At 53.3% G+C, this 11,812-nt stretch overlaps 1 protein-coding gene across 1 annotated transcript in view; it reads left to right on the top strand.

Moving 5' to 3' along the window:
- The first annotated feature begins 1,077 nt into the window (after window positions 1–1,077).
- Window positions 1,078–11,812, top strand: part of P2RX1 (purinergic receptor P2X 1) — an 11,878-nt gene continuing 1,143 nt past the window's right edge. The window contains exons 1-10 of the mRNA XM_010175004.1: window positions 1,078–1,299; window positions 4,652–4,799; window positions 5,326–5,397; window positions 5,857–5,926; window positions 6,471–6,567; window positions 7,181–7,261; window positions 8,857–8,998; window positions 10,060–10,190; window positions 10,856–10,946; window positions 11,587–11,652. Of these exons, the coding sequence (XP_010173306.1) occupies window positions 1,163–1,299; window positions 4,652–4,799; window positions 5,326–5,397; window positions 5,857–5,926; window positions 6,471–6,567; window positions 7,181–7,261; window positions 8,857–8,998; window positions 10,060–10,190; window positions 10,856–10,946; window positions 11,587–11,652 (1,035 nt within the window). The 5' untranslated portion in view covers window positions 1,078–1,162. The remainder of the gene's footprint in view (window positions 1,300–4,651; window positions 4,800–5,325; window positions 5,398–5,856; window positions 5,927–6,470; window positions 6,568–7,180; window positions 7,262–8,856; window positions 8,999–10,059; window positions 10,191–10,855; window positions 10,947–11,586; window positions 11,653–11,812) is intronic.

The following is an 11,812-nucleotide window of genomic DNA, read 5'->3' on the forward strand; positions in this document are numbered from 1 at the left end:
TGAGTGATAAAGCTGCTGGGCTCTGGGCTTTTTGGAGGAAACATCCTCTGTTTCTCCCAGAAACACCCTTCCCAGCCCCAGTGCTCCCCAGCAAAGAGCTCATTCCCGTGGGGCTGTGCCCTCAAGGCTGCCTGGTGGGATGCAGTGCAAGGACAGGGTCCTTCATGCTCAGCCTCTGCACTTTCCCCACCAAACCATCCCATGAAAGCTTCCCACCGCAGTGATGTTGGCCCCCAAAATTCAGTCTGGCACGTACAAATCCAGCTCCTTTCTCAGTGATGTTCACTTAGAGCAGTGCCTGTGCCACCCTGCTGAGCATCCCTCACCGTGACCCAGGCCCACCCGCCCGGCCCTGCTCACGGCCGTGCCTTTCAGGAAATGCTGGAAATGCTGAAAATGCTTCGAAATGTGCCCAGCCCAGCCCCATGCAAGCACTGGGAACCAGCCAAGCCCCAGCTGGGCAGCCACACCACAGGAGGGGGCCAAGCTGGGCACCCAGCTGCCCTGTGGGTTGGCTCCAAATTGCTGGAATGGGGTTTCTGTGTCCTCCTGACCCTTTTCCTGGGGCAGCTTTTGGGGGACAGAGCAGGACATGGGTTAGGGACAAGGACAGGAGACCCACAGCCTGAAGTAGCTGCTGGGGCAGGAAAGATGATAGCCCAACTCCAATTCCTAAAATCCTCTTCCAGAACCCCCACCATCTCCTCCACCTCAACATTGCCCCCAGGGATGCCTTGGGGTCCTTGCTCGCCCCCAGCCTTTCCCACAGCCCCTCTGTCCCCAGGGTGGGACCCTGCCTGGGTGAGGTTGCATCCCCCACACATGGCTGGCACCGTTCTGGTGGCACGTGGGCTTGGCAGAGGGATGGCCCTGCACCCTCCTGCACCCTGTCCCACCCCCGGACCATGTAGGGCACCAGCTGCTCCCAGCCCAGAGCTTATAGGAAGAGGAAACTCTGTCCCCGTGCAGAGGAGGAAACCCGACAGCCCAGATGTGCACAGAGCAACGCCGATAGCGGTTTGGGGGTTTTTTTTCTCTTTTTTTTCCTTTTCTTTTTTTCCCCCCCTCTCTGCAAACAGAGGAGTTGCTCGAGCAGCAGCGGGCACAGCCCAACCCACAGCGTGGAAGCAGTGGGACTGGTGGGCACAGCTCTGGCACAGCCATGGGGCAGAAGTGCATGGAGAAGTTGTCCTCCTTTCTCTTCGAGTATGATACCCCCAGGATGGTGCTGGTGAGGAACAAGAAGGTGGGACTGACCTTCCGGCTGATCCAGCTCATTGTCCTGGCGTACATCATCGGGTAAGGCTCCCCAGCACCCGCTTTCCCCCCAAATTTATTCTTTGCCACCGGGTTAAAAAGTAACTGAGATGAAGAGGCTTATATATCCCATAGATCCTGCTGGAAGGGGGGTTTATTGCTGATGGCATTGCATCCCCACAGTGTGGCCACTCTTGGGCAACCCACTGTCCCACTGTGGATCTTCCAGACAGTCGCCCAGTCCCAGAAGTGGCTGCGTGTGCAGGCTGGAGGCTCATCCCTGCCCAGCCCTGCTCTGCACGCTGCGGCCCCGGCTCCTCGCTGAGCTGCATCCAAATCCTTCTTGAGCTGCTGGACGGTGGCCTGAGAATCTGTTGTTATTTTTATTTTCATTTATATTAAATAAGAGGCAGCTGGGGCCAGTGCAGTGATTTGTGAGACTCAAGCGACTCAAGACAGAATCATAAATCTCCCCGTCCACCGCCCTGGTGAGGAGGCAGGGCCATTCCCGTGGCTGGGGCTGGGATGGAGCCTTGCTCCAAATCCCTAGTTTGCTTTGCTCGTGGGAGGCAGCCCTGAGAGCAGCCCCGGTGCAAGAGCCACTGCTTAAAAAAGGCAGTGAGTGGAGCAGGCGGGCCCAGAGCCATGTGAGGATCCATGTCCTCGGGTGCTCTCGTGCTCGTGCCACAGCATTTCGGGCTGTGCTATGGGATATGATGGTTGATAATGGCAAAAATCTTTGTCACGTCCCCATGGCTGCTCTGGAATCAGCCTGAGAGAGAAAGACTGGCACCATTCCATTGGGAAGGGTCCCATGGCAAGAGGTTTGCATGGTGTCTGGCCATGAACTGGAAAAAATGGGTATTTCAGGGGCACAGGGCACTTAGTGCAGCCCAAAGGAGAAGCAGGAGCTCCCAGGGCTCAGTGCAAGTGAGCAGCTGTGGGGAGCAGTAGTGTCCATCCCAGATTTTAGCCCAGATCCCATGGAAAGAGGGAAAATCTTCCCAGGGAGTCATTGTGGGACCCCTGCATCACTCCCACTCTGCTCCTCAGCAATCTGCCTCACAAGGGTAATTCTCATCCCAAACTGCTGCCGAGCCAAGGTCTCAAGGATGTTCCATTGTAAAGGGTTTTGTACTGGCCCAGACTGGTGTTACTGGGAGCAGCATTTGCCTTCCTAAGGGCTGAGCCCACAAAAACCCCCAGGCTCCAGCAAACCCAGCCGGGGGCAGCCGCTCGTGCAGATGGGGAACCGGCAGAGACGGTTGCTCAGAGCGAGAGCTCCTAAGGAAACACTGCTTAAGCAACCCAGCTAAAACAGGACAGGCAGCCAGGAGGGAGCAAAAAGAGAACCAGCTCGGGGGTGAGGGGTGGAGGTTGGCATGAGTTTGCTGTAATTCCTCCAGTTTTGCCATCTCAGTGGGGTCAGGCTCTGTTAGCAAGGGGCTGCCTGTGAGCGTGGCTGCCCGTAGCCCCATGGCTATTGGCATCTCCTCGCTGCCTCCGGGTCCCTGCCTGCGCTGAGCCACGATGCTGGAGATTTTCTCTTCTTTGAAAGCAAGGTTGGCAGGCAAATATCTCTTGATTTATTTATTCATAGCTTAACGTGTTCAGTCCCCCCAGGCAGCAGGCGTGGGATGCTTGTGGGGCTGCGTGCCCACACGAGGCTGTGCTGGCAGGATGGATGGCACTGCCATCAGCGCTGGCACATGGGGCTGTCCTCACCCAGAGACCCGGTGTTACCTTCAGGGAGCAGCTCTGTCCTCTGTCCGTTCTTCTTTCTGCCAACATGATTAGACAAGGTGGTATCACTGCTGGCCAGGCGATGCCGGGTGCTCCTCAACTGGACATGACTTTCTGGCTTTTTTTCCTCAAAAACCTCACGTTCCTGGAAGCTGTGGGCTGAGCTGCAGGATGGGGCTGGTGAGGGAAGAGGGCTTGGTGACTCTGCCACATCGGGGAGTGACACCAGGGGATTTTTACCACCTGGGCAGGGCTCGACGTGGCATTTACAGCACGATGGGGAAATGACGCCTTGTTTGCCGCGACCATAGTTCAGTGGCAGGGGGACGGCGCTGCCATGGGGAGGCTGTGTCACAGCAGGGTGCCCAGCCCTGTGTGCCCACCCCTGTATGCCCACAGTGACCTCTGCCAGGGAGGGATGAAGTGACAGTGGCAGAGGCTGTGCTGGAGGCAGATTAAGGGAAACACTCCACCATGGTGCTGCCCAGCTCACAGCGTCCTGCAGCCCCAAAGGCACTGGGGAAGATGCCCAGTGTAACCAGTGTGACCCAGTATGGCCCTCTGCCTTGGAGGAGGAGGTTGGAGCTGGGGGTCCCATTTGGGGTGGCAGCAGTGCTGAATTTCTGCTCCCATCCCCAGGTACTGGGGCAGATGCCATCTCTGAGGTCCCTTAGCCCCCTGTCCTGGGATGCTGATGGGGCTGAAGCCAAAAAACACCATCTCCAAGAGGTCCCTGTAAGGTCCAGGACCCACAGAGCAGAACTCCAGGCAGCGCCTGGGGTTCCCCCATTTTCCCCCATGCCCATCAGCTGGGTGCCCAAGGATGGGCTGACACACCAGGCTGGCATCACAGGTTGTCCCACGGTCACCACGCTGCCTCGGTTGTGGCCAGTGGGACCGGTGCCCGCGGCAGGGGGACAAAAACCAGATCACTCCTTTTTTAGCACCGGGAACACTCTGCGCTGCTGGAAGCACTACCCGAAATGGTTGCTCACCCATGTTTATAGTCTCCTGAGTCAGAGTTAATCCAGCAGCAGCTTGTTTATGCCATAGGTTAAATAGTGTCAGGAGCCAACCCTAATGGCTGTGCAATGGGCTGGGAAATGCAGGGAGAGCTCCATGCTGGCCACAGCAGTGTCCCCAACCCTGTTCCTGCAGCCCTCTTGCACCCAGGGCCTCGGCTCCATGGTTTCCTTTGCTGGATGGGGAATGGTGGCCCCAGACTTGTGTCCAGAATTACCCCTGTCTTAGCCCAGGAGGCACTGATTTTTGGAGAGTGCCTCTGAAGTGGATCAGGAGGGTTCCGGTGGGTAACCAAGCCCATCAAGCTGCAAACCCACTGTAGGCTTTAATCCCAAATGGCCACCCTGCTCCACCTGCCTTCACACATCCACAACCACAAAATGTGTCCCAGTCCCCAGAATAAATTATCCCACCGTGGAAGTCAGGTCCCACAGCTACTGCATGCCTGAGGCAAAGGGTGGGAGAGTTCAGCAACACATCCTTCATCCAGCTGGATGACATTTGGTAAATAAACCCCCAGGTGAGACTTGGTAGAAGAAGCCCCAGTCCACAGCAACGTGCTGGGACCTGGGGCTCCTGTGGATGAGCACAGGTGGTCATGTTCATCCCATCACCTTTCCCTATGCAGGTGGGTTTTCCTCTATGAGAAGGGCTACCAGTCTCAGGACAGCATCGTCAGCTCAGTCTCGGTGAAGCTGAAAGGCCTGACGTTGACCAACGAGAGTGTCCTGGGCCCTCACATCTGGGACGTGGTGGATTATGTTTTCCCACCCCAGGTAAGGAGGCAGGGTGTGTGGGTTAGGGAGGTTGCTCTTGTCTTGATGGCTGCATTTCCCCATGTGCTGGGGTGCAGATGGACTCCTCAGCGTAGGCTTTCCATGGAGCTAACCATGCCATGGTGTCCCTGTGGTGGAAAGCAGGTGTCTCCTGCCACAAACCTCTGCTCACATATCACCCTTGGGGAGCATTCAGTGCTTGGGACCCACTGTGGTTGATGGGGCACGTTTGAGGCTGCCTTCAAAAAGATCAAGGCTCTTCTGGTGCCTCCAGACAAGCATCTCGGGCAGCAAGGGAGAGCCTCCACTTTCCCTGGGGCTGGTGGCACTACAACTCCCCAGGGTCACCACTAGCATCCTGAGCTGCAGTGGAGGAGCATGGAGGACCCAAAGTTAGGGAGAAAGGAGTCTGGACATGCCTCAGTGGTTTGGGTGCCCTACCCCTTGCCTCAGGGAGAGGCTCCTCACAGAGACTCCATCAGAAAATGCCGTGCTGGCTGTGAGCTTGTTGGCTGTGTCTCCACAGGGGGACAGCTCGTTTGTGGTGATGACCAACTTCATTGTCACTCCTGGACAGAAACAAGGAACCTGCCCGGAGGTAAATGCACTGGCTTCCTTCAGCGGCCTCAGCTTCTGTAATTTAAGGGGGTTGTGGTGGTGGCATTGGGGAAGGAGTTTTCCTGACACTGAGAGATTTAGTAAAACCCTGAGCCTGGCCCCATATTGTTGTTCCTGAGTTGTGAGTGCTGCATGAAGGTTTTTATTCTGCTGAAAACCAACCAGCATCCATTTCAGTGTTCTTCTCTTGGAGATGATCAAGCAGAGCAGACTCAAGGCTTAAATAAAAGCATCTGCTTGGAGTTTAAAAAAGAAAATTCCCCTTCTTCCTGCTTTATCTGGATATCCTTGGTTGGGAAGTGGTGTATGGATGAGGATCTGGCTGTAGCCGAGTGACGTTTCCCCCAAGGAACACCCTGCTTGGTGAGGCAGGAGGGACAGAGGGACCAAAACCTCAGGGTGTGATGCTGAGAGGTGGCTGCTTGCTTTCTCCAAACAGCTGCCAGACGCCGGGCTCTGCACACAGGACAGTGATTGCAGCAAAGGGAAATACAGCCGACAGGGACAAGGTATGGCCCATGGCCCCAAGGCTCCGGCACCGGTGTTCTGGTGAGACCCACCGAGCACAGCATGCTCCAGTGAAGCCACAGGGCTGGGGTGTCTGACAGGGGGACCTGCTTTGGACCACCAGCTGACAGGGGTTGGGAAAAGTCTCTGACGTGCTGGGTGAGGGTCCCACCTGGGCTGAAAGGCTGGTCCTGCTTTCCTCTTCTGAAAGATTTCTGAGCTGCAAAAAGTTCTGCCAACTACAGGTTAATCAAGACTAAACCATTTCCCCCCAAGCTGCTGTCCTCCTAACAGCTCGGCATTTTCTGGGGTGTATTTTAGCAAGAAAACCACCCAGTTGCTCCCCTGTACTGATAAACCACTGCCCCGAGCTGAGAGGACACAATTAATGACCCTTTTTATAAAAAGGCACCAAAGTCCTGAGTATTTTGTGCCTTGGATGTCTGTGGCAGGGCTGAAGCTCCAACCAGATCCCATTTATCCCAGTGTGAGGCTGGGATTTCCCAGTATCCAGGGGTGCGAGCAGCTGTCTTCTCTTCCCCACAGGGCTCATGACAGGCAAATGTGTGCATTTCAACACCTCTGTGAAGACCTGTGAGATCTTTGGCTGGTGCCCCGTTGAAGTTGATTACCATGTTCCCAGGTAAGGAATGATGCTGTTGTCCCTTTTTCCACCCCAGTCCCACCTCAGCTGCACGAGCAGCCCTCGATGTAGGGCAGAGCAAGCCAGGGCTCTGCAGGTTGCTGCCAGGACAGCCTGGGTTGATGCAGACCCCACGGCTGTACATTCTGCCTGGTGTCCCCAGGGGGTTTGTGCCTCTCCTGGTGTGATTTGCTCCCCTCCTTGCTGGCAGCTCACCCCATCTTTGCTGGGTGCTCTCTGCATGAACCAGCAGCCCCCATCTATCCTGTTTGCCTTCAGAGTAAAGTTGTGGTTTGCCCATGAGATGTTCTCCACCTCCAGCCTTGGTGGAGCCCAAGGAAGCATGCAGGCCCATGAGCTCTTTTACAGCCACCTCACTGTGCTTTTGGGGTTTCTTAACTGAAAACCCAGCTCCTAACTCCCTCTCTGACCCCTAACAGGCACCTCCATTCTTCACTGGGGCTTTCTGAACCTTGTTGGGATCTTTCACTTAGAAAGGGAAGGGATGAGATCACCAGTTTTTCTGGATCCTGCTTATCCCAGTTTGGATGAATCTTCACCAAATGTTTGGAGACCTGAGTGATGGACACGTGTCAACACTTGTGTTTTTCAGTCCTGCCCTGTTGGCAGAAGCAGAGAAGTTCACCTTGTTCATCAAGAACAGCATCACCTTCCCCAGGTTCAAGGTGTCCAGGTAAGGGGAGGTTTGGGGGATGACTTCTGCTCGGTTCTCCCAGCTGTGTCCCTCAGGGGAAACCATGGGTGTAGCTGAATGCTTGATGTAGAGGATGCTGTCCCTCATTAGCAAGCCCAGGACTACTCTAGCTGCCACACTGATCACCAGATCAGCTGATAGGAAGTGAGACATTTCCCTCCCAGATCTGTCCCACCTCAGCTGGTAGCTGTGATTACAGGAAAGGTTTGGGGAATTAATCTCCCCTGAGTTACCCTCACGTGATGCACTTGAAAATACAGTTTCTCTGATTCTTCGTTTTTCTTCTCCTTTTTCCTCTCTGAAAAGAAAAGTAAAATACTACATGACACACAGTGGGATGTGAGCAGCCAGGACAAGCTTGGTGCCCAAAAATGAGCAGAGGCCCCTTTTAACATCACTTTCCCCACCTGTTTCTGCAAGGGGTTACAGGGTTGGACCCTTCCAGGCAGTGCTGGAAGCAGTGCTGCCAGCTGAAGGCGCACACCGAAGAGGACTTGTGATGACACTGATTATATATCTGATTTGGAACAAATTAACAGGAGCTATTTGTGCTGAAGATGGCGGATTCTTCTCTCTAAGCTGATCGTGTCCCTGCTCTGTAGCCAAGGTTGAACGCCCTGGCAGTCAGCACACTTGGCAAAGTCTTGAGGCAACCTCATGCTGCACCCCAAGAGGTGGTTGGGACAGGAGATCCTCCACCAGCAGCCAAGGAGAGGTGGCAATGTAAGCGAGGGCAGGCAGGAGAGGGGACGTGGTGGGGGAGAGCAGGTCCTGGGAGGTGAGGACAGCCAGGCTGGCTGCTGTCACAGGGGCTGAGCCGGAGCCAGCTGGGGTCATGTGGAAACTTCCTGCCTTTGATCACTGCTGCTAATTAACTGCTGAGCATAAATGATGGGATGGGGTTGAGCAAAGCACAAGTCTTGCAAAACTATTTGGGTCAGGGAGGTTTCACAGAAAGCCTATTTGTAGGTGAAAGACCAGAGTGGGATGGAAGGCAAGACATTGTCCTTTCCTTTTCACTCTTTCTGGAGGACATAGCAAAATCCAACTAAATGTAAAAGCTGTGGGATACCCTACCCAGGAGCTGTCCCAGATGTAAAGTGTTGGTGCACAGAGCATTGCCTGGCCCATGGATGAGCTGACATGTGAACGGGAGAGGCAGCTGGGAGGGATGGTGGAGGCCACAGGAGGGTTTGCAAAGCTGAGGAATGAGAGAGGGGCTTGCTAGAAGATGTGAGGACAGGCAGATGTGTGCTGGCTTTGGGCAGCAGGCAAGGCAGTAAACGCAAAGCAGAGGTGGAGAATATTTACAGGAAAGAAAACAACAGAGAGGCTCCCTCTGTAGGAGGAGGTTCAGGGAAAATGAGTTGCTGATGGGCTGGGAGAAACCAGGCAGGGCTGGAGGAAAGGGCCCGCTCTCCATGTGTGGGGTCTGAAGAGCACATGGAGGGAGGAGGATGAGGCTCTGAGCTTTGACATTACCCAGCTTGAGCAATAGGTTGGACCAGGGGTCTCCAGAGGTCATTTCCCACCCAAGTTACTGGGTTATTCAGACTCTTTTTTTTCATTGACAGGCGTAACTTGGTTGAGAGCGTTACCAAACAGTACCTGAAGAAATGCTCCTATCACAAAGTGACTGATTCCTTATGCCCCGTGTTTGACCTGGGATACATAGTGAAGGAATCGGGTCAGAATTTTACCTTCCTGGCTGTTAAGGTACTTAAATGTTAAATGATATTTCTTGCTGACATGGGGAGGGGGACACTGACAGCGCCATCACCCCCAAGCCATTGAGATGTAAGGGATCTGTTTTCTCAAGGGCTCATGAGGAAGTGTCAGAATTAGCTCTTAAAGATTATGAATCTCCTTGGACATGGCCTAATATTTAAGCCTTTCTTGGAAATTCCCCTGTAAGATTGACAAGATTTGACCTGCTGGCAGGAAATCCAGGATTCAGTTTGTTTTCCTTTGTGCAATGAATAACTAGAGCTGTGTGGCCAAATCCCATCTCATTGAGCTTGGAAACCTCGGCTGGATGGTCAATATTGGTCATTGTACAATGCAAACTGCAGCCTCTCCCCAGAAATGCAGCTTTGCCCAACACTTCTCAGGGTGGGATGCAAGAGCATCTGCTATTTCTGCACTGCAGAGCCTTAAGCTAATTTTGCCAGGTATTAAATAAAATCAGAGGCTTGCATATATTAAAGGTGTAAAAAGATGAGCCTCTGGGGCACAGCTAGTGACAACCTGGAGCGAGGTCAGGAGGGACTGCTTTGTATCCTAGCAGGTGGCCACTTCTCTTAGAGGAGGTTTTCTTCTGATTTGCATGGATTCATTTCACTCTCCTCTATGACCGTGTTAAATTGCCTTTGATTTTCCCTGTGACGTTAATGGTTTGATGGCAGGGTTAAGCCCCAGGAATGGCAAATCTTGTGGGCTAAATCAGGCAAGGGAAGGCTGTCCCACAAGGATCTGCAGTGAGCAGTGCTTCTCTGGACCATGCCTTGGGCACAGGGTGCTGATCAGGAACAAGAGGGCATGAATTTAGTTGTGTGTCCAGAATTTAGGGCAGAAGCAAGTGCCTCTGCATAGGGTGATGTGTAGGGCACAAAGCCAAGGCTGCCCAGGAGGGCTGAGGCAGCGGTGGGGTCCATGTACCCTGGAGAGCTGGGACACCTCATAGCATCAAGTAAGGCCACATAGGAGGAGGGAAAGCATTTCTCCATGTGGGCCAGGTCCAAGGAGGGACAACCTCGTGACTCCCCTCTCGGCTGCAGGGTGGAGTGGTGGGCATCACCATAGACTGGAACTGTGACCTTGACTGGCCCGTCCGGTACTGCAAACCCATTTATCAGTTCCATGGTCTTTACAACGATGACAGTAACGTTTCACCGGGCTTCAACTTCAGGTAAGGAGACCTCTGTTAACTTTCCAGGCAGAATTCAGAGGTGACATCTTTCAGGATCCCACAGCACCCAAGGGATGGTGGAAGATCAGGGCCTGTTCTCCAAAATACTCACTACCTTTGCAGTGCCAGACAGCGGTGCTCTCTTTAGAATGGCATCAGAAAAGCGATAACCTGTCCCTTGGCCTCAAAATTACCCCGTTGCCTTTCCTTGTACATCCCCTTGCTGATTCTCCTGCTCAGCTGAGCTCTCAGGAAGCCTCCTGAAAGGCTGGAGGTGGTGCAGGGTCATCTCACATGTTCCCACACTTCAAAGCATTCAGCCTCAGCATGATGTTTAGGCATGAGCTGCTGTTCTGTGTGAAGCTGCCGTTAGTGCTGCACTAAAATCCGCTGTCACGTAGCACTTGGGGTCATCAGCTATCAGCACAAGCAGGAGTTTTAACTCCAACTTGCAGACAGGGAAACTGAGGCACGGATGGGAGAGAGTCCAACAGCCCAGCTCCTTTGGGGTGGGGGTTAAGAAGAGGGTCAGGAGCAAGTCTGTGACAGCACATCCCCAGATCTTTGTCCTGCTCTGCAGCCCACCAAGATCCTGATGCTGTTGGGTTGCAGGGGGCTGTTAGACACCCTGGCAGGCCATTAACGCTCACCATCCCATCGGACAGATATGCCAAGTACTACAAAGAAGATGGGATGGAAAAGAGGACGCTTTACAAGGTGTTTGGGATCCGGTTTGACATTTTGGTGAATGGCAAGGTAAGGGTGGCCGGGAGCTGGATTTGCCCCTGGATCCCTGGCACAGCAGTGCCATGTCCTCAGGAAGGTACCAGCTCTGTAACTCAGCACCAGGGTCTTGTGGGGCCAGGAAAAGCAGTGCAAGTGGGTTCCTCAGGTGCTGGTCCTCTCACAGCAGCCTTTGGGAAGTGCCAGGGAAGGGAACATAAGAGGGGAAGCCCATTTTACAGGTCACATCTACCAACTGCAGTTCAGTCAGTGGTTTTGTCCCAAAAACCAGCATGATGGGTTGGGGGGGAACTGTGGGAAGTTAAAACCTTTTACTGATATTTCCAAAAGCTGAACATTTGCATTTTTCTATTTTGTCTTTTTCTTTCCACTGGGAGGGAAGGATTTCTTCATTGTGTTCCCACTGGGAATATTTAAAGGGTATAGTTAAAAATAAATAAATAAATTAAAAATACCAATCTACCATATTTTCCTGTTTGACCAATGAGCTTAAAGCCAGCTCTTACCCAGCTCCTGTTTCTTTCTGTGCTGTGGTTGCAGTTTGGGTTGCTGCAAGGCATTTAAGCTGAGGCCCACCTACAGCTATGGCACACGTTTTTAATTTCCCTGGGTTGATTGTAACATACCACCTATTTTCTCTGATTTTATTCAGGCAGGCAAATTTGACATCATCCCGACCATGACCACAATTGGCTCTGGAATTGGTATTTTTGGAGTGGTAAGTTCAGATATTTCCAGTCTCTATATGGAGATTCTCAAATTATTCTTCTTGCCTGTGACATCTGTGGGGAAGTGTCCCTGAGCTGCAGTGAAATACTAGTTCCTGCTCAGGCACCAGGGGATGGGCAGAAGGGGGAAAGGAGGTCCTCTCCTGCCTC

The sequence above is a fragment of the Antrostomus carolinensis genome, unplaced genomic scaffold (genome assembly GCF_000700745.2).
Source record: "Antrostomus carolinensis isolate BGI_N321 unplaced genomic scaffold, ASM70074v2 scaffold26909, whole genome shotgun sequence".
Classification (NCBI taxonomy): domain Eukaryota; kingdom Metazoa; phylum Chordata; class Aves; order Caprimulgiformes; family Caprimulgidae; genus Antrostomus; species Antrostomus carolinensis.